The sequence below is a fragment of the Anastrepha obliqua genome, chromosome 1 (genome assembly GCF_027943255.1).
Source record: "Anastrepha obliqua isolate idAnaObli1 chromosome 1, idAnaObli1_1.0, whole genome shotgun sequence".
NCBI classification, from domain to species: domain Eukaryota; kingdom Metazoa; phylum Arthropoda; class Insecta; order Diptera; family Tephritidae; genus Anastrepha; species Anastrepha obliqua.
In genome coordinates this window covers 36,460,647-36,482,983 of record NC_072892.1, presented here as the reverse complement: position 1 = coordinate 36,482,983, position 22,337 = coordinate 36,460,647, and the positions used below count along the sequence as shown (strand labels likewise).

At 36.6% G+C, this 22,337-nt stretch overlaps 1 protein-coding gene across 2 annotated transcripts in view; it reads left to right on the top strand.

Moving 5' to 3' along the window:
• Positions 1-6,467: 6,467 nt before the first annotated feature.
• LOC129235870 (uncharacterized) overlaps positions 6,468-22,337 on the top strand; it is a 99,058-nt gene continuing 83,188 nt past the window's right edge. For both annotated transcript variants that reach the window (XM_054869928.1, XM_054869927.1), the window contains exon 1: positions 6,468-6,578. In XM_054869928.1, coding sequence (XP_054725903.1) covers positions 6,536-6,578 — 43 coding nt within the window. In that variant the 5' untranslated portion in view covers positions 6,468-6,535. The remainder of the gene's footprint in view (positions 6,579-22,337) is intronic.

The following is a 22,337-nucleotide window of genomic DNA, read 5'->3' as shown; positions in this document are numbered from 1 at the left end:
AATAAAAGTTTAATAAAATACACAATTTTTCTATGATAGATTAGAATTTCTTGATCGCAAAGAAAAAACCTATTAAAGTTGCATGAGTTGGTTAACAAAAAGTCAAGAGATACATATATACAAAGTGCCGCAAAATTAATTATCCAATTTCGCTTTTGAATAAATTTTTTACAAAATAAAAAAATGATTTTGAGTGATGGAAATATTTATTTCAACCATTTACAAAAATTATAAATCTTCCGATAGGGACTTGCACTTTATTAGAAGTTTTGTAACCGACCAATTTAACTAAAGCCGTTTATATTTTAACGGTAACGGAAAAGAACCATAACTGTAACGCACTGGGAGTGCTTTTAGCAGCTTCCAATACAACAGAGGGTGTGTGAATTTCGTTTTTTCATGTAACAAGTTCGATCAGATAAATGGGGAGCACTCGTGCAGAGTAGCAAAGTGCTTTGTGAAAGAACCAAACAGGAAAACAGCGACCTTCCCCCTAAAACTCAGCAGGAAGGACCTGAGAGTACTGGTGGGTGTAATCACAGGGCACAACGTCTGTGGTCAGCATATGGCTACTATGGGGGTCGTGGACAGCCCGATATGCCTATCCTGTCTTGAGAATGACGACACTGGAGAGCATTTTCTCTGTAGCTGTCCTGCATTTTCCAGAATCAGACTTAGGATATTGGGTTGCGATACACTCAGTATGGACAAACTTCATACTCTTCCTCTTCCGGATCTCTTAAAATTCATCAATGAATCCAAGAGATTTGTGGAAGAGTGACCTCAAACTAATATATCCGTTTTTACCATCCACCTTTTATCTTTTCTATCTCTATTCTTTCTTCCGATTTCTATCCGGGTGTAGTACAATGGTCTACTGACTGAGTGCTTGGACTTGTCCAACCCCCCACAAATCTAATCTAATCTAATACCCACACTTCCAAACAAAAGCAAATATATTTTATTCCAAAATACTCAAATCACTTGATCCCGGCGGCCAAATCATTTCAGACCTATTTCCTGAGATCATTCGATCCGTAAGTTCGTTCATTAAAGTGCTACTTTATTATTACAAGCATTTAGCACTTACACGACCGGTATTGTTGTGGCAATGAAAAAGTTGCGAATAATCTTCCTACAGCGCTCACCTTTAAATGTAACATTGATTCCATCTAGAGCTAAAAGTGGATTCATGGGATGCCTCCCGCATGCAAATCAAACTAAACAGCGATTTTGTGATACGTGACCTCAGATCTCCAGAGTCTCGGGAGAATTATTGCTTACTTTGGGGTCTCGATCACACTATCTTCTACAGTGTAGTGATAAATCAGCCCAATACTCAGATGGACGACTATACGCACCATAATGTGAGCAAGCGAAGCGCTCTGAATGTAAAACTTTTTTTGGAAATGTCTGTTGTATATTACTTTAAACAGCTGGTTTCACATCTCAAATACGTGTATGTTGCAATTTCCTGAATATGTATACCCCTTTAGTTACTTATTGCAAGAAACTTAACAGAAATCACAAGAAATAACTATGTAGGAAAACCCACTAGTTCCGAAGTAGTGCTCTTCTAGTGAATTTAGAAAACTAAGATTAGTTTGAAACTTCGTTTGAACATCACCATCTAGTGGCTATTTTTATCTGTAATCCGAAGATATTTTCATCAGTATTAATCCACCTCGTTGTAATCGAATCTTATGTTTGACGCAATAACGCAGAAACTCAGAAATTCAGTTCGAACCGCAGTTTTCTTTACGACGTAAATAAGAGTAACTACAAGCTTTGAATTCTGACAAAATCAGTCAAAGCAGAAGAAAGTTTTGATTTACTTTCTTGCACCATTCAGCATCCATATTTTGGACATAGCAGGGTGGTTTGGAAAAATATTGATAATTTAGGTAGGAAGAACAATAGCTATTCCGTACTCGGGCAACTCAACCTGAGTAAAACATTGTCTGAAATGTGAAGGTCCACTGTTTTTATTACAACCGATCTGTCGTTAAGATAAAAACGCACGACAGATGAATATATACATACATATACATACATTTATATATCGCACCCTAAATACAAAAGGGTCACAACTCAAAATGTACTCCTGCTCAAATATGAACGAGACGTTATCAATAAAACGGTCCGCGGATGACATATGGCAAAAATAAATTTTTTGTTTTTTGTTAGGACTGTTATAAGCTTACATGGGAAATTTCAGCGTGATATGTCACATAGTTTGTTTTCTGTGCTACTGTAAACAAGTCAAGCTCGAGTGTGGAAAATTTTGAGTTGTGACCCTTTTGTATTTAGGGTGCGATATATATTTTTCCCGTGATTCCTAGGTGGTCTTAAAAAAATTATTATAATTTGATTTATTTGAACCTAGAAATTTTATTTGGTTTTAGGCCAGATGCATGATTTTGCGTAGACAGCGATTAAAAAAGGTTTGCAACCTCCATTTAGTACTTCTTATGAGTTACTATCTACCCATACCGATTCTTCTAAGTGAGCAAAAATTGTAACCACTTTGCATCCGAGAAAAACCCCACCTCAAAATTATATATACATACATATTTGGCGCTCATACCGATGCATTTGGCAAGGGTCGAATACGCTATATGAATTTAGATTTCCTCAAATGCCATGCTGTTCACCAACTTAATGAATAAAGCTAGATTATTCCTTATAAACCTAATCTCTCTATTCTGACAGACTCAACTGATTGCCCTAAGTTTGAGTAAAAGTTGAGCAATTTGTATTTATCGAATGTTACGGATTAGTTAGGAAGCAAATTGGCAAGAGACAATGGGTTATTCACTTAGGGCCGTTGCGAATAGAATACGCTGTAATAATCAAGATAATACATTGATCCTCACTTTAAAGTGTCCTTTGACTCTTTTCATTTTCTTTACCATCTGATAAACAAACATTTATCAAAATTGTTAATTTATTTGAATATTAAAATGTGAACTCAAAGCCTTTGAATCTAGCTAGAAAATTTTGAAGGGAATATAAATCTGCCTTTAAATATAATATATCGACCCGATAATCGATATTTCGATTTGCGCAAAAAATTTTGTTGACCCTGAGCTCTTGCCTTCTGCAGTTCCTCTCAACACCTCTGATACTGAAATGTTTGATATTCTCATTAAGACATTATAATTATATTTACCATGCCATGTACAAGCATTTTGAGAAAACAAGCTGTGATAGATTTGCTTACAGCTGTGATGTATATCCACAATCATTAGGAATCCCTTTGCTCTACACAGACTTTAATGGCATACTTACTCTGGATCCTTGCCCGAACTGCAAATTCCCTTGAAATTCGACCAGCTGAAGTTCGTAGTATAAATTTATATACCCCGCCATAAACTGATTAAAAATGGCAGCAAAAATATTTGAACGCCGGGTTATATACTACTTATAACGGATGTGCATTTGTAAAAAAAAACAAACACTAACACATGGAAGTGGTCAAACCCCTGCACATCGATAAACGTATAAACGCGTTATAGCAGGCAAACAGAATTGCAGCAAGCAGCAGGTGTCGCAGCTACCCAATATTTTGTGTTTTCTCATTTACAACAATGCAACTGTGAAACACGAGAGCGCATACAAGTATGGGGGCAACAACATTAGTCACAATAACGGTAATGCATTGACAACACTATGACAAGGCAAAAAATAGTGATAGTAAATATCGACAACAAAAAACACATATGAGCTTAGATGCATCAACAGCGTTTATGAGTTCGGTTGTCCGGTTTTGTTTTGTTATTACAGCTGTTTGACAGTCATTATTATTTTTCTATGGCTTTTGTATGAATTACTGTCAGGTTATACCTTTCATGCCGCAAGTGATTTTCTAAACTCAAAAAGTGTTTTATACTGGAGTTGGTTTACATATCAGTACCTTTTTTGAAATCAAATAAAATGAACAAGCAGCGGATTCTTCTGTATGTTATTGACCTTTCAGGGACTGGGAGTACCCATATATTTACATGTCTACTACGTCTATGCAGCAATTATGTAGAGTACTCGTATTTCCAATAAAATAAGCTACACGCGGTAACTTTCCTCTCTACCAGTGAGATCCTGGTAGAAATATGAAGTGAAATCATTTGCTATTATCCTGATTTGCATTTGATTACAAAGTGTTTGGATGAAGCTGGCTAGATAAAGCATACTGGTATTTTCTCTCGGAATCAGCTTAGCGAATCGAAAACTGTGGCTTGCAGTGATGAAAAGCTCTTCTTGCCACGACTGAATTGGAGGTCATTGAGGGAGCTTGCAGAATTAACAAAGTCACTCCATGTGGAATCCATGCAGTGAGACTCAAGCAAGATGAGGTGGATTTAACTCAGTATCTACTCCTTAGCTTCTCTCTTCTTGATAGGAACGTTAACTGATTAAGCGTTTTTGACCGAGTTTAACAATCACTACCGTCACTAATTTTTTCCTCCTGCAAACCAACATCAGTTGGTCGCACCCTGTGAACCCAAGCGCTTTTCCCCTTAATCCTTATTATGGAAAGCAGATTTTCCTCTTTCACTGCTACGACCAGCAAGTACCGCATCGAGTACTTTTAGAGCTGAAGCGTTTGACCTCATTGGTATGACACAAACTTTGTCTATGTCACTGCGAAGCTCATATAGGACGTGCACTGTCATTTGTGATATTTACCGTTGCAAACCTGGAAAGGTCTAAAAAACTTACACATAATCTTTCTTTCTTCTCAGTGGTTGCTGTCATCGTCCAAGTTTATGGCGCAGAAAAAAGGGCATGTTGAGGTATTTAAAAAGTATATTTTTTTCCAATGAGAGAGAGCTTTACTACTCAATTGCCCACTTAATGCAAGGCCAAAATTCAAAAAAACATGGCTCTCACCACACATGCCGGATGAGCTATCAGGTTTGGATACTTGGCAGTTGAGGAACGGATTTATCTGCATTTTCTATCATAAATCCAACTAATCACGGTGTTTGAGCGCAGCCCTTCATCCTTTCCAACTGCTTCTATCTTTCCTCTCCCATATTGTGCTTTCAGTAACGCGACAATGGATGGTTTCTTTATTCATTTGTCTAAGTGTGCTCCTTGACGTCAGCCATAAAACCTAACGTTGGCTACTTTCTTGCCATATCCTAAGCCATTGTTGAGATTTCCGGGTAAAATTTCCTTTCAATACTTCCTTAAGAAACTTAGAAAATTTATGCACTATGAAATAGACAAAATCTTCTTTCTTTCATCGATTGTGCCAAGTAAGGTATATAAATTACTAATCGATTGACATTCATAATTTTCTCTTTTTTTCTCATACGAATATTTCGATATTTCATTTTTTCTCATTGCCGCCGATCGTTAGTTATCGGCTACTATTCGGTCACTCGATGTTGTTGTGACTATTCGAACCTTTTAAGTTGTTGTTTCCTTTCAAACTGCTTTTACTTTGCATACGGAAAGAGAGAGTGATTTTTGTTGTTGCTTTTTAGGTTTTACTATAAACATGTTTGGTTTTGTTTTTTGGTAAATTTGATTACAAACTACTTTTTATTGTAATCGTTTTCACATATTAACGCACACAGGTATACATAAGTGGTTCATGTTTTGTTTGTTTTGTTTTGGTTTTGACAACCAGCCAACAGCCGCGATAACAGGTTGGAAAATATTGAAATGATACACAGGCGAAGTGAATTGATTATAGTGACTACCAGCCAACAGCACAAAATCATTCCATTTAACATTCGTTGCATTGAGTTTTTTTCTGCTAAATCGGGTGTGTGTGTTTTTAACAGGAAAATATGGGAATCCGGGTTTTTTTATTTTTAAGTTGTTCGCTATTTGATAGTGCGGGTATTTAAAATTTAGTCAATTCTTTTATATAACAGAAAAATTGTTTAAAATGCAAAATGAAAAATAAACATGTATCAACCACTGCAACAGTCTACCGAAACGTGCTCATAAAGTTACAAAAAAAAAAATTATTTAAATTGAGACATTGCGCTACCAGCCGCGCTTGCGTTCACACCCCGCGATTATACAAAAACAAAAAAAAATGCATTGCTCCCACAAATGCGTCGAATACTCTTCCATGTGTTCTGCAAGCGCTTTTTCGTTTTATGCGGTTTTATACATATCCGAATTTCGGCGGTGACATTTATGTGTATAATTTCTCAATGCATGCATTTAGTTTACAGACATATCTACATACATACATAAGTATGCTCCTCGTTTTTGAAAGTGCGTGCAGTATGTAATTTTTGATGGTTTTTATGCTTTCAGTTTGGCATGTAAAAAATTTGCATACTCACTGTGTGTTAAAAAGTAAAAACAAAAATAAAAAAATTTGAGAGGAAAGAAATAAAAAAAATCAATAAAAATAAGAAAATTGTTTATTCAATTATTTGAAATATTGAAACAGTAAAGAGTGACACACTTTATTTTTATTAGTGTTTTGAATATCATTTTGCATTTGGATTTTATTGATTGAATTTGGATATCGTTCGATTTTGGAATTATTTGACGCTGGCGAAAAATGAATTTCTTCGTGATTGGATTTCTAATAATGCAGGCGGCAAGTGAGTATTTGAAAGCAAATCAATTATTTTGAACATTTGTTAATTTTTTGATAATATTTACATTTATTTATTGCTGTAGTGGTGTAATTGCCATATGTCTGCTAAATATTGCTAAATATGTATATCTGTACATTGTATGTGGTGGTAATTCATGTGGTGAAGGGTGCGAGTAGACTAAAATTAACTTTCCATAAATTTACTAGTTCTTTCAATATATTTTATTAAAAATGTAGCATATATGGTATGTTTGAAAATTTAGCAGTAAGCATTTGTATTTGAAAATTTAAGGCGTGCTTGATATTTATAATTCACCCCCTTGTTAGAGCAAGAAAGTTTTAGTAAAATAATTTTTTTTAAATACTAAAAATACATTTAAAAGTCTTCAATATTTTCAAAATCAACTTATTTTGGGTGTCTCTTTAATACTCGTCGTAGTAATTTACAAATTTCTAATTGTCTTATCCCGCATCCAAATGACAGTTGTCTTGTTCTTTTTGAGAAACTTTTTCTAGACTGGAATGCATCCGCTTAAAAAAAACAATGTTTCATAAATAAAAAAAATAAACATAAAATTTCAACTCGAATGAGTTGAAGGCCAGGACTTGTCAAATGTTTATAACTAAAGGTAGGAGGTCAACAATTTCATATAATGACGAGGAAAGGGTTTGAAATTTAATATGAAATTATTTTTTTTTTAGCCTGTTAGAGTGATGATGGTTAAATGAGATGGCCAAACAATATCGTATAATCTTATGCTGAGTTCCAGGCCACAGAGATATACCAGGGAACTGTAGGGCAGACCAACTTGCAAGAGAAGGTACCTGTTTGCCAGACATAAGTAATTTTATGGACGCATTAATCAGGTCTGCAAATCAAAGATGGATTAGCGTTAACACCTGTGGAATTGCTAGGCAAACATGGCCAAGGCTAAATTTACGTCTGTCCAAGAGTATTATAAAACTGAATAGAATTCAAATCAGGACCTTAGTAGGGGCCCTCACAGGACATTGTCTCATAGGAAATCATGCAAAGAGATTAGGCGTTTACACGCATGATTTCTGTCGTAGCTGCAGAAATGAGGAGGAATTGGAAACAATTCAACACCTTTTTTGCACATGCCCGGCTCCAGCCAGAAGCAGAAACCGATTTTTAAAATCCTACTTCTTAACGAGTATAGATAATCTATACACTTTAGGTATCAACAACCTTTTACGCTTTGTCAAAAGCTCAGGATGGTTCAATATGGAGAGGGAAATGTAGCCCAAGCTCCGCGGCTCACAACGGACCCATTCCGTAGTCTAAGTAGCATCGTTGTCTCTATGTGCGATGCGGCTGCCAAACCTAACCCAACCTAGCCTGTTAGGCATCTGAGTTCATTCAAAATAAACACAAATAGCCAATTCAATATCGTCACTACATTTCAATTCTCAGACCTCTATTTTTATTTATTGCAATAAATAAACAATAATCTGAAGTGGTGAAATCTGGTTTATAGGGAAACCTGTAGCCATCATATTTCATGTCGATTGTAATGCCTTTATCGCCTTAGTCGGTGCTGCACTATTTTTATACCATTGTGGCGTCTTTTTCACGCAAGTTTAGAGAGATAAACTGAAATTTCGTCCCTAGTAACTATTCGGTTTAGTAATTTATCCCAATTAACGCTACACAGATTCAAAAACACACTAAAGCTCTCGACACGCTGTAGCTTTTGAAGACGTTTAGCATTCTCGGCAGTCATCCTGCTCTGACTTTAGACATGTCACGTTGATTATGGAAGATGATATGTTCAAAATGGTTGCATATGATACTTCAACCATTCCTGCATTTGGTTCCTTTTTTATACACACTCGCATATCTTCCCGAATTATCAGTTTGCATTTGGTTATCCGGCGATATCTCAAATGTTAATTAACTGATTTCATTTGAAATTTAATACAGAGTAACTTTTCCTCTGCTCTACATTTATATATATATATGTATATGTAACATTGTATATGATGCAAAATAATCGCAATATATTTCAATGATCTTTTTATTATATATTATTAATATTTTTTTTTAAATTTTTTTTAGCAAATTGAATTGAATATTAATTAATTATTGAGTAACTTCCAAATTTTTGAAATTATATATATACAGTGCACTCGCGGTAACTCGAATAGCCGCTAAGTCGAACGACGTGCTAACTCGAACACATATTTTCCCCTATTGACTTCTTTGTAACTCGAACAATAAAAAAGCGCTATAACTCGAACAAAAAAGCAAATTTATTTGTACACACATTCTTTTCAAACATATACATTTTGTACATAGATACATATGTAATAGTATATGTATATAAATTATATGTATACTAGTGTATTGTCCATATGAATATTTCGGCGTTAATATCCCGTTAGTTTTCTGGGAACAACATCTTCCATTGACCAAATTGCTTTAAATTTGTCATTTGTAGTGTATCAGTGCACGTGAGTAATGGATCGTAAAAGGTTGAAGTGTTTAACATTAAAAGAGAGGGCTGAAGTCCTTAACAAAATTAAACGTGGATGTAGTGTTACTTCTCTAGCGAAGGAATATGGGGTAGCCAAGTCCACCATAAGTCTTATAAAAAAGAAAGACAAGACAATTTATGGCTTGCACTAACGCTACCGGCAACCATAAGCTTAAACTTCTCGTTATTGACAAAGCAAGAAATCCTCGTGTTTTCAAAAATTTTAACTGTCCGGTGGAGTACAAAAATTCCAAATCAGCCTGGATGACTTCGGCGATTTTCAAACACTGGTTTCATAATTCGTTCGTGCCGCAGGTAAAATCTAGATTCATTAAAACAATTTTTTAACCAAGTTAAATGACTTTAATATTTAGGTAAGAAAATATTTGAAAGATGAGGGACTACCTGAGAAGGCTCTTCTTCTAATTGATAATGCCCCATCACATCCCAACGAAATCGAATTAAAGTCCGAGGATGGTTTAATTTTAACTATGTTTATGCCGCCGAATGCGACACCATTGATCCAGCCAATGGACCAAAATGTAATTCGTATAACGAAACTATACTACAGAAATTTTCTACTGGCTTCCATTTTCAACAATCGATCGAAAAATCGATATCGATGACTGTTTTTTAACATAGCACACTCAATTGATAAGTCGAACAAATTCGATAAATCGAACAGCGCCTGTTTTAATTAGTTCGAGTTAACGCGAGTGCACTGTATCTATATATATATAATTGGCGCGTACACCTTTTTTGGGTGTTTGGCCGAGCTCCTCCTCCTATTTGTGGTGTGCGTTTTGATGTTGTTCCACAAATGGAGGGACCTACAGTTTCAAGCCGACTCCGAACGGCAGATATTTTTATGAGCAGCTTTTTCATGGCAGAAATACATTCGGAGGTTTGCCATTGCCTGCCGAGGGGCGATCACTTTAGAAACAAGTTTTTCTTAATTTTGATGCTTCACGAAAATTCGAACCTACATTCTCCGAATGGTAGTTACGCACCAAGCCATTCGGCTACGGTGGCTGCGTCTGAGGTTACTGCGTGACAAGATTTCTTAAATTCTACGGGCTCAAGGGAAGTTTTCAGATAACGTTATTTCGAAAACTGGAGCCAATCTGACAAAACAGGTGACGCCAATTGATTTAGATGATCCCAATTAAGTGAGATGAGGTATCAAAACTTTGCTGAAATTTTGGACTTCCACAATGTGATGCAAGAGAGAACGGGGTTGGGTTTGAATTTAATATTTGCAAATAGCCTTAACTTACGGGAATATATCAATAAAATACAAACAAATTAAGTTATGAGCAAAATTTTATTATCGACCTTTACAATAATCCCTTTTTAACTTTACACAAGAATGCTAAGATTACTCCCACTATTGCAAGCACTCTTTCCAATTCTCCGAACATAACTTGTTCGACCTTTTGTGCTCCATCATGATGAGTCCCCGTGGTCACCAAATTCGAAACTCACTGTGAAACATAAACCGATAGGAAACGGGTTTTCTAATAGCGGTCGCCCCTTGGCAGGCAATGGCAAACCTCCAAGTGTATTTCTGCCATAAAAAAGCTTCTCATAAAAACCATCTGCCGTTCAGAGGCGGTCCCTTCATTTGTGGAACGTCTTTAAGGCGCACACCATAAATAGGAGGAGAGGCTTGGCCAAATATCTAACAAAAGATATAGGCGCTAATTATATACCTTTATATATATACACTGAAGAGGAAAACTGTAACAAAATGTAATACTTTCTATTTCAACACATTTTTTTTTTTGCATGTTTTAACGAATCAAATATTTTTTTTGCATAACTTTATTGGCATGTATGTACTTTCTTTCTCTCAAACCGGTTTGGTGTCAATGCAACAACAACACTAGTAGCAAGCAGTAATGCAAATAAAGAAAAATGTAACAGTTGTGAATCATTTTTTTATTTATTTTTTTTATTTATTTATTAAAAGAGCAACAATTATAAATAACTATTCCACTTAAAGAGCTAAAGCACTGGCTACTATGGCCTTCGGCTATAATCATTTTTTTATTTCTTAGAATAAATAACATAAATATTAATACGTGTAGCTGGCGTTAGTTTTGTACAGTTTCTCAAGGTGTCAACGTAGGAATCGCATATCAGTCGTATCTAAGCCGACTTTCAAAACGTCACTTATTAATTTGCTTTCACAACGTACCGACCTCACTTCTATTGATATATTGAATCGTATCAAAGACATTCCACACTTGGTTGCTATTGGTGCAAAGTACCATACGAATTGCAGCAAACGTTTGTGGAGGGTCAAGTTGCACGATGAAAGAAAAGTCAGTGATCAAGGCGATAAAATTGGCATCGCAATGGAGTATATTTATTCATATTTACATAGTAATACTGACGAATGCCAGTTTAAATTATCCGAATTAATGAAAAAAATTGAAACAGATTATATTCCAGAAAACCGGACCATAAAAGAACGTTTGCTTCAGAAATATGGTAACGATATTTCAATTTAGAATTTATCATCGCGAGAAACAATCATATGTTTCCGCAATACTGGCTATGAAACTTTATCAAAGTCATTGAACATGACGACCTTGACTTATCACCCATCGACATACAGGTAGGACCTGACATTGACATTGACATGGACGATCCAGAACCTGGGCCATCCAAAAAAAAAAAAAAATATTGAATAATAAATAAAAAATTACTGGATTAGGCCTACAGAGGAGACCACATAAAAAAAAACGCGCTGCAGACTCTACCTCTTAGGTAGTGCGGAAAGGAGTCTCAATAATTTATATAATATAAAATATGAATATAATTGCGTACAAAATTAACAATACAATAATACATAATAACATCACTAAGAAAAGTAGATAAATGCAATGTATATGATATTCGTATACGCTTATAGGCTTCGCTTATGTATTGGTTGCTCCGCTTAGCAGCTCAAAATCATAAGACTAAATAAAGATAGCGGAAAAAACTTATAGACAAAAATGTTCATAAAAGAATGCTCTATAAAAAAGCTCTGATGTATATTTTCCATAAAATCAATAAAAATCATCATCAATAAAAAAAAGTTATTAAGCTTTAAAACAATTCATCCCTTAATTTTTCGCGTCATTTTGTTTATAACTTTTTTATTATTAATTTTATTGTACAATAAAAAGTTTTGAATGAAAGTTGTAGATAATATTATTGTCTACAAAAAAGTATCTTACGAAATGCTCGTAACTTTCGGAATTAACGAGATAAACGCAAAAAACCAGTTGCACCCTTATTTCTAAGATGGCGGCCGTGGGACACAACCCCCGACCCCGAAAACTCTAACTTAAGTTCACAGTGATGGGTTTTACATAATAAAACCATAAACTCGCATACTCCTAAAATTACTTACTTAAATCTTCTTTTGACTGGACTATAACTCTGTTTGAAAATTCATTATTTATTCATTTAAATTGTATTGCAATTGCTACTTTGCTGGCTTACAGTAATAGCTCAAGCTGTGATGAGGCAACTTCTTAAGAACCGAGCAAAACATTCAATACAGAAAATTGCCAGTGTTGTAATAGAATAAATTGACCCATTAAATCCAACTGCAATGCTTTTCATTGTTCTAGCCCATTTCGCCCCACAATTTTACTGCTTCGTTAGACAGCTTAAGAACAATTGAATTGACAAAAAAAAAAAAAAACGTTTATTTGATTGACCTGGCTACAATCACTCAAGCAAGCAACCAACCATTAATTTAGACTAGCTTATGCCGTGCAACCGTTACTCAAGCACCAGCAACCGCAATGCACTTAACTATAAGTAGCATAAAATAAGCAATCGTACACCGATAGTATGTATGCCGGGTTGTTGACAGTAGCTGACAGTAGCCTCTTCCGTTGTGACAACTGACACCGACTGCATTTTATCGCCTTTAGTGCGCGGGCGTTGTGGTTTTGTGCATATTATTTTAGGTGAGATTCGTTGCTTGCATTGCAGTAGTCAGTATTTGGTCGTTTATGTGGTAAGTTTGCATTTTGCTAGAGCTGTACTAGTTTCAGTAAATCTAAGTGCGGTAACAGTTTAAGCCTCAATGCCATATTTTATCGAAGAAGGTTGCGATACCCAGCTGGCATTAGGAGTTTACAGAACCGTTGACCATAATATAGGCTACCTGTGCTGTTACAATTACCTAATACAAATGAATAATCACTCAAAAAATTAATCACTCTATCGGAAGATTTATAAATTTACCAAATCGCGTCGTACGTATATCATATTTGACACTTATGAACTAGAGAGTTGCAGTATACAAACAGACAAGCAATGAAGCGATTTGAAGATGAAGATTTTCACCACTCGAACTCATTTTTTTATTCTGTAAAAATATTATTCAAAAATAAAATTTGATGATTAATATCGCTCCAATTCCATTTTGAAATTGTTATATTAATTTCACATATGCCAGATTATCTCTATTTTTGAGCTCAATTCCTTTTCCACATAAAATTCCACCGCGGTAATTCTGGTTTTAATAGAAACACAACTTAAAAAACAAATTTGAGGCAAACATTGAATTCAAAGATCTGTAACACTCTGCCTTTACTGACGGTTTCAAAATGGAATCGGGAGTCGGAGCAGGGTTTTTCTATAAATCAGCCGATTTATTTATTTCCTTAAAATTGCCGAATACTGCTGGTGCTTTTCATGCAGACGTTTTTGCGAGAGAACGTGGGAGCGAGGGAGGTATTAACATATTTTCCGGTAAGCAAGCCGCCAACAAGGCTCCAAGTCCCCCTACTAAGTCATCGGCATCCTTCTTACTGTTGTTAAAGGGGAATTGCTTAACTTATTTCTCAAGAAAGCGCACAAAAGTTGGTGCTAAATTTGTTTCATGTGCTATTTCGAAACCTCCTTGGCCTCAGTACAATAGAGGCAGGACTTACAAAGTCCTGGAGACTTCACGCCATTTAATTTCCAAACTCGTAGATGTGTTTACCGATCATCGGACGATCGGTACAGACGCGGAAAAGCTAGGCTTACTATTTAACCTCCATTGCAGAAACTGTGGGGACCTTTCAGGGAAGGAGACTGTAAGGAGTTTTCCCTGTAAATGTCCGCGCTTGGTAGCTAGACGGTTAAGATGCTCTTTTCTTCGACAACCTGGGGCAGTGCGCCAACCTAAATAAAATCAATCTGCTCCATTATATCAACAGCTCTGGCTGGATGTAGATATCTGCCTGTTGGAGGTCTCATAATGGCATCAAAAGGGCGCTTTACTTTGGCGCTAGTCGTACTCCAACCATTCCACCTACCTACCTGCCTAAGTATTCCAAAAATGGGGAAAAAGTGTAACTTATTTCTATTTTTTCAAGATGTTTAATGTTTTAAGCCATGAAAAATAAATAAGTATTGTTGTTTATTGGCCTGTTATTTTCATAAAATATAACAGCGAGTTTTAGTATTACCATAACGAAATCGTTAAAATTTCCGCTTTGCCATTGCATTCGCTACTGTATTGCTTCTATAAAAAGAACAAATTTGTTTGGCCTTTTGATCCGACTTTTCAACTTGGTTGTAGTGGTACAGAAACGAAACGATGGAACACAGAACTATGGTAGCTGCACTTAACAGAAACTGTGAAATAACTTTTTTGAAGCTTAACGTCTCCTTTACATTTTGAGGTAACTAAAGATGTCTCGCCGAAGAAATTCAGAACTTTTTACTTCACTGAATTATTCGTGCTGTGCGTCATACTTGGTGGAATTTTCAGTTTCATACCGCTTCCGAATACAATAGAAGATGTTATTTTTGTGAAATATGTGCTTTTTATGGCAGAAATACACTCGGAGGTTTGTCATTGCCTGAAGAGAGTCGACAGCTATTTGGAAAAACCTTTCTACTATTTGATGCTTCATGTCCGCATAGTATGCCCGTTAAACAAAAACCAACTCCGCTATGACAGCTGACTTACCTTTTAACATTTAATTTTAATTGTCAAGGAATTACTGCCAAGTATCTGCATACCATATTTTAACAGGGAGGGCCTAGTGCAAGCAAGTGAAAAAGATTTGATGCGAAGTGCTGAGGATCATATTTGCTCCGTCTTATACTTCCACTCCCACTTTCGTGATCGCTGCATCCCTGAAAGTGGGTATTTAGGAGAAGTTCTAAAGATTATTCTGTTGTAGCAGACCAATGCAGGGCTAACATTTTGTAGGCCCTACTAAATGTCTTCTCTAATGTTATAATCCTACTCTCAAGGTTTTCCATGAGAATAATTTGGTTGATATTATTTATTACATTTTTGAACCTCTTTCAATTGGTTCTTATTGGATTTCCATACGGTAAGGGTGGATTTACCTAAATATCGACAGTACCGTTTTATAACTTTATCAAAATGAATAAATATTAACATTATTTATAGAACACGATTTAATTCATGTGGCTGTATGGGCTGGATCTACAATTGTAAATTCTGTCCACCGGATTTTCTGGTTTGCTCGTATAATATCGACTTTCAAAGACATTCTTAAAAAAGCTCACAGGGTCCATTTGCTGTTTAGTGGGGCCGAACTGACATTACCAGAATGATGGACTACACGATTGGCATACCCGATTATTAGTTGCTGAAGTCAAAGATCCTCAAAGTTCATAACTTCAAGCTAAATTCATAAAAAGTATGTAATTATAACTTTGCAAGCTGGCTTATTGTGATTCCATGCGGATGCATTGGCTTTTCGACAAAAATGTGCAGTTTTAAAAATTTTGTTTGTTAGGCTAGCCGCTGAGATAGAAATGCGCTATTAACAGAGGATGACTCAGAACACTTTGTATGCTATCGACACAGGACACCTACTTTGGAATTGGATTTTCGTTATTTCAAGATTTCAAACGCGAAGATACAATACTAAGTTTCCTCACTTTATTGAGCGCGAAGTGTTAAAATAATGAGTGCTTTAAAATGAAACGAGCAGATAGCTTACCCTCTATAATGACGCGTACATTCTTTATTAGGTGTTCATTTGTGGTGTGCACCTTAATATTGTCTTTCTTGTCTTTTATGGCAAGTCCTTTCATGGCAGCCAGCTCAATAAAATCCTTTGCCGCGGTTTTTCAATTTGGTTTTACAAATCCTTACTAGACCAGTTGAAAGTTTGATTATGAGTACGTTGGTTCCGAAACTATACACAAACACTAGCGCCAAAGATCGTCTCTTAAGGGGATCGTTGTCAAGTATTTTTTACAACTTTGAAATTTATTCCAGATAATTAAAAAAAATGCTTCTCTACAGACTGTGTTTGTCCGAACGAACTATTGAGTTTTTGACATGGGCAGATGGACTCCAGTTATCGACTAGTCGTCTCAGGTTTCGTCTATGATATTGCGCAGCGTATACCTTGTGGCGTTTTGCTTCCATTTCGACGTCGGGATTTCAAGCTCATAAATACAATAGAAACATTTATTGAAAAATATTTATGCAACTTTAATTATAGTCGATTTAAATCAAATTTGTATTATACATATAATATGTGTTCATTTTAAAGTATTTCACTTTATCGATTTTGAGAGCGATTCCGCCTCCTAGGCAGCGTGTTGTTTGGCGAATGATTTCTACTTCACGGATGGTTTCGATATGAGGAAGCAGAGTGTTTGTAACGGGTGATCAATCATGAGGTGCTTTTTTCAATAGTTAAAAAAAAAACAAAAATGTAAATTATGTTCAAAACCTTTATTTATCATTTGAAAGGACATTCTTTGACATTTACTTTTTGAATATGACTTCATTCAAATGTTGGCCGCAACTACGCTTAAGGTGGTCCATTCTGAAGGTCCAATTTTCAATCACTCGTTCGAGCATTTCGTGAATAACACGCGTAATGTTGGCTTCCAGAGCTTCAATCGTAGCTGGTTTATCAGCATAGACCTTGGACTTCACGAATCCCCAAAGAAAAAAGTCCAAAGGTGTGATATCACAAGATCTTGGTGGCCAACTCACAGGTCCTAAACGTGAAATCAGCTGCTCTCCGAAATGACTTCTCAATAAAGTCATTGTTTCACGAGCTGTATGGCAAGTGGCTCCGTCTTGTTGAAACCAAATGTCGTAGAGATCATTAGATTCAATTTAAGGTAGCAAAAAGTCCGATATCATGGTACGGTAGCGAGCACCATTCACAGTTACGTTGCGGCCATCATCATTTTTGAAAAAATATGGACCGATGATTCCACCAGCCCATAAACCACACCAGACCCTTGTTTTCTCTGGGTGTAAAGGTAGCTCTTGAACCTGTTCTGGTTGCTCTTCATCCCAAATACGGCAATTTTGCTTATTGACGTAACCATTGAGCCAGAAATGCGCCTCATCGCTGAACAAAATTTTGCTCGAAAACAGCGGATCTTCTTCAATCTTTTCAAGAGCCCAATCAGCAAAACGGTGACGTGCAGGAAGGTCATTTGGCTTTAGTTCTTGTACGAGCTGTATTTTGTATGCTTTTAAATGAAGATCCTTCCGTAAAATTGACCAAGTTGTTCCATACGACAGTCCAAGTTGCTGAGAACGGTGCCGAATCGATTCATCGCGGTTTTCACGTACACTCTCTGCTACTGCCGCTATATTCTCAATGCTTCTTGCTGGACGTGGTCTATTCGGTCGAGAATTATTCACCAATGAATATTCGGATTCAAATTTGTTGATGGTATGTCGAATAGTGTTTAAGGCAGGCCGATTATGTTGGCCATAATGCGCTCTAAGCGCACGAAAAACATTTGTCACAGAACGCTGATTTTCATAATACAGTTGAACAATTTGTAGACGTTGTTGCGGTGTGAGTCTTTCCATGATGAAATGCCAAACCCTGTTCAACAAATCCACGATGACAGTTTGCCACAACTCGCGCGCGATCTGTAAAAAAAACGCAAATGAAAAAAACTCCTCTTAATTGATCACCCGTTACTTCTTGTGGAAGGCTGGCTGTATGAGTACTTGTTCTTCCATTCATAAGTTTGATTAGCCAGCCGATAGGAGTTTTTTATTTCGCGGTAATAATTAAGCATAAATAGCAAAAGTTCAAAAATCTTAATTTAAATGAAATTTTCAAACATTGAAAGACTAGAATAATGATGGCAAAAACCATAAATATAAAATATATTGCCATTTTTTAATATTAAATAAAATGTGAATAATAAAAACACATTTATAAAACAAAAAACAAATTAAGAAAGATAACTATTAATTTTTTATAGCTTAGGAAAAAAATTGTTGGTAAAATACGAGTATCACAAATTAAAGAGAACGCAATTAAATTAGCTCTTTCTCCTGATTTGGGAAGTTATAAAATCATTGCCTTCCGACACATTCTTGAACCTTTATTCTTTATTTTTGACGTTTTCTTGCTGAAAAACACTAATACAATATAACGTATTGGCTTGAAAAATCAACCTTGCACTAACATTAATATTTAATTTTTTCCTTCTTATTTCATGACAAATTCCTACAAAATATGTATGTATATCGTGGCTTTAACGTAAAAACGATCTATTTTTGTCACTTATTTTTGTGCCCCTCATTTCTGGCAGCCCGCCATTTCGCCTACCAGCTGGTAAACAAACGAGTTCCTAGGTGCGTTCTCACATAAAATGAGAGAGTTTCGTATCTAGTCATCTATAGTTCAGACAACAATGAAGCGAGAAAAAGTTCAGTTTTTTTTTTGTAAATAAACCGCTGTCTCATCCCCTTTTACGTCAGCAAATCAGCTGATGCCTTTAAAATCTCTGAGAGCCGGTCAATGGTCTGATATTGGCCACACCTTCTGAATTCTCTCCACTGCGCAGTTCAATGACTTTAACTATTCGACTACTTCGATGGGGTTGTTACCCTTCCATTTGTTATTGATGCATTTTTTTGCTTAATTTTGTATCTGTTGCTTGTGCTAAACAATATAAAGTTTATTTAGGTTAGATTGAATTTTGTATGCTGCTCAAATTTAATCTGGCTTTGCTTTGTTATTAACCGTAACCGAGTTGGCGAACAATTAGTCTATGAGTTTTAATGCTGCTATGGGTTGTTGTAATGAGTGCTACTAGTGTTGCTTTTTGTGCTTATTGCGAACAAGTTACTATTCGGCCTGAAACACTTGAAATAATATACAAAGTTACATACGTACAAGCAATTGTTATAACTTGTTTTAAAAAAGACGCCAGTGGCAAGCGGCAAGCCATGGATAATTCGCATTTGTTGGAACAAATGATAATTTCCATACACGTTAGGGCGGACCAATTTGTATGGAACGATTTTTCTCGTCATTGTTGAGGGCACATCTGGACCTTATAAGTACATAAAATTCTGAAATCTAAATTACAAAAAATGCAATAGAGTCTAGCTCTAAAGTCGATTTCTAGTACGTAAATTTTAAAATCTTTAATTAATAAGAAAATTGAGAGCGAAAACTAAAATAATTATAAACACGTAAAAATAAATGTAGTAGATAATTAGAAAAACATTTTAAATAAATTTATCAATTCAAGAGAAGTAAAATAAATGTATTTAATTTTTAATATTTAAATTCAATTCAATACGTGTTGGTTGGTTGGTTAAATTGGTGATTCTTCCAGAATGCAACTAGCGCTTCCGCACCATTTTGTTGGGTTAACATTCTGTCCTTCCATAGGGCACGTCATTCACAGAGGAAATGGAAGATTGTTTCCTTTTTCTCCGGTTGCTTACAACTGTGACAGTATGTATTGTGTGGGATACCCATTTTGGCTGTTTGTTCTCCGATAGACGAAAAGCCAATTATGATTGTCGTTAGTCTCCAGGCGTCTCGTCGCTTCATGCTTATTAATGTCGACGATTGCTTGAGGTTGTAGGTAGGCCATAACGTTCTGCTAATTTTGCATTTCGTCTGGTCTTTCCATCTACAATCCGCGATTCGGAGATATTTTAGGGAAATTATATTATTGACTTTGGCGGCCGCCGTAGCCGAATGGGTTGGTGCGTGATTACCATTTGGAATTCACAGAGAGGTCGTTGGTTCGAATCTCGGTGAAAGCAAAATTAATAAAAACATTTTTCTAATAGCGGTCGCCCCTCGGCAGGCAACGGCAAACCTCCGAGTGTATTTCTGCCATGAAAAAGCTCCTCATAAAAATATCTGCCGTTCGGAGTCGGCTTGAAACGGTAGGTCCCTCCATTTGTGGAACAACATCAAGACGCACACCACAAATAGGAGGAGGAGCTCGGCCAAACACCTAACAGAAGTGTACGCGCCAATTATTTATTTTTTTTTTTTTTATATTATTGACTGCACCTAATAGTGCGAATACCGATTCTGCAAGAGCGTTATTCATGGCAGATCCCTTTCTTGCCAGTTCATCCCTTCAATGCTCGATGTCCCGGGACCCAGGTTAAGGTAACATTATGGTTTTCACTCAAGTTGGAAAGGCTATTTCTACTTTTTTCCACCACCATAGAGGTTGTTGTAGCTGAAACCAGTGCTTGGATTGCAGCTTGGCTATCCGAAAGAATAGCGATATTGCCCTTAAAAGAGAAATTTACGGTTAGTAGCCTACAAGCTTCCCCAATTGCAAGTATGATACTTCCGCCTGGAAGACACTGCTGGCATTAGGGAGACGCACAGATTTTTTTAATTTTAAGTCTATGAGAATATATACCAGCTCCAACACCACAAACCATTTTAGAGCCATCTGTATACACAGTGGTGTCAAAGTTGTACAGTGAGAGTCCCTTATTCCATTCCTCCTTAGATGGAAAGGGAGTGGCAAAATTTCTATTAAATGCTACCGTCGGGACGATGTAGTCAGTCCTCACCGAGGTTAACTGAACTTGTCGGAATAATAGATTGGCATGACCATAAGTCTTTTCTTTCCGGCGAGCCGCTTCATTTAACCTAAATGCATTCGTGGTTGCCGTATTCTTAATATGTAGGTCTATTGGAATAACGTGTGTCAGTGCGTTGAGGGCCTCCATAGGACATGATCTGATTGCACCGTCCGTTATTGCACAGGCTGATCTTGGTATTCTACCGAGTAATTTGGTGTTGTCATCTCTCCGTAGAGCTTTCCACCAGACTAGCGAACCATACGATAAAATTGGTCGTATAACCGCCTTTTACAACCATAATGTATGCTTAGGTTGTAGTCCCCATCTTCTTCCAAGCATACGTTTACAGGCATATAAAGCAATTTCTGTCTTCCTTACCCGTTCTTCGACATTTAATTTCCAGCTAAGTTTGGAGCCCAGAATTACCCCTAAGTACTTTGCACTGGGTGAAAGTGAAAGAGTTTGGCCGTTAATATTTGATAGGGTAAAAGTTGGTACCTTATATCTGGTGGTGAAAAGCACAAGTTCTGTTTTACGCGGGTTTAAACTTAGACCACAGCCTGTGGCCCAAGAGTTAAGCTCACGTAATGCCTTTTGGATAGTCCCACTGATCGTATTAGGACACAGTCCTGACGCCATTAGCACCACATCATCAGCGTACGCCACCGCTTTTACCCTACCTCTATTAAGTTTGTTAAGATTTTGCTAATAACACATAACAAGAGAAGTGGAGATAAAATCCCCCCTGTAGAGTTCCACAGGGGCACTTCTTGGTTATGTTGGTAAAGGGTGTTTTTTTTAGAGGTTAGGTTTTCAAGTTGGCACTACTTTTTTCGTAGATGGTATTTTTGACAGCTGTCACTTGATTTATGCTCAGTTTGGTTTGCCATTTCATAATGAATAGACTTACACCTGAACAACGTTTGCAAATCGTGCAATTTTATTACGAAAATAATGGTTCGGTTCGCGCGACGCATCGAAGAAAATTTCGTTCAGCGATGAAGCTCACTTTTGGTCAATAAGCAAAATTGTCGCATTTGGAGTGAACATAATCCATAAGCCATTGCTGAGACGCCGTTACATCCTCAAAAAGTCACTGTTTGGTGTGCTCTATGGGCAGAGGGAATCATTGGTCCATATTTCTTTAAAAATGAAGCCGGCCATAATGTTACAGTCAATGGAGAGCGCTATAGAGCCATGATTAATGACTTTTTCGTGCCTGAATTGGACGATGTTGATGTGAACGACCTTTGGTTCCAACAAGACGGCGCTACATGCCATACAGCCAACGCACCAATCGATTTATTGAAGGAAACTTTTGGTGAGCGCATTATCTCGCGCCGTGGACCTGTGGCGTGGCCTCCAAGATCGTGCGATATAACACCGCTGGACTATTTCTTGTGGGGCTATGTGAAGTCGCTTGTCT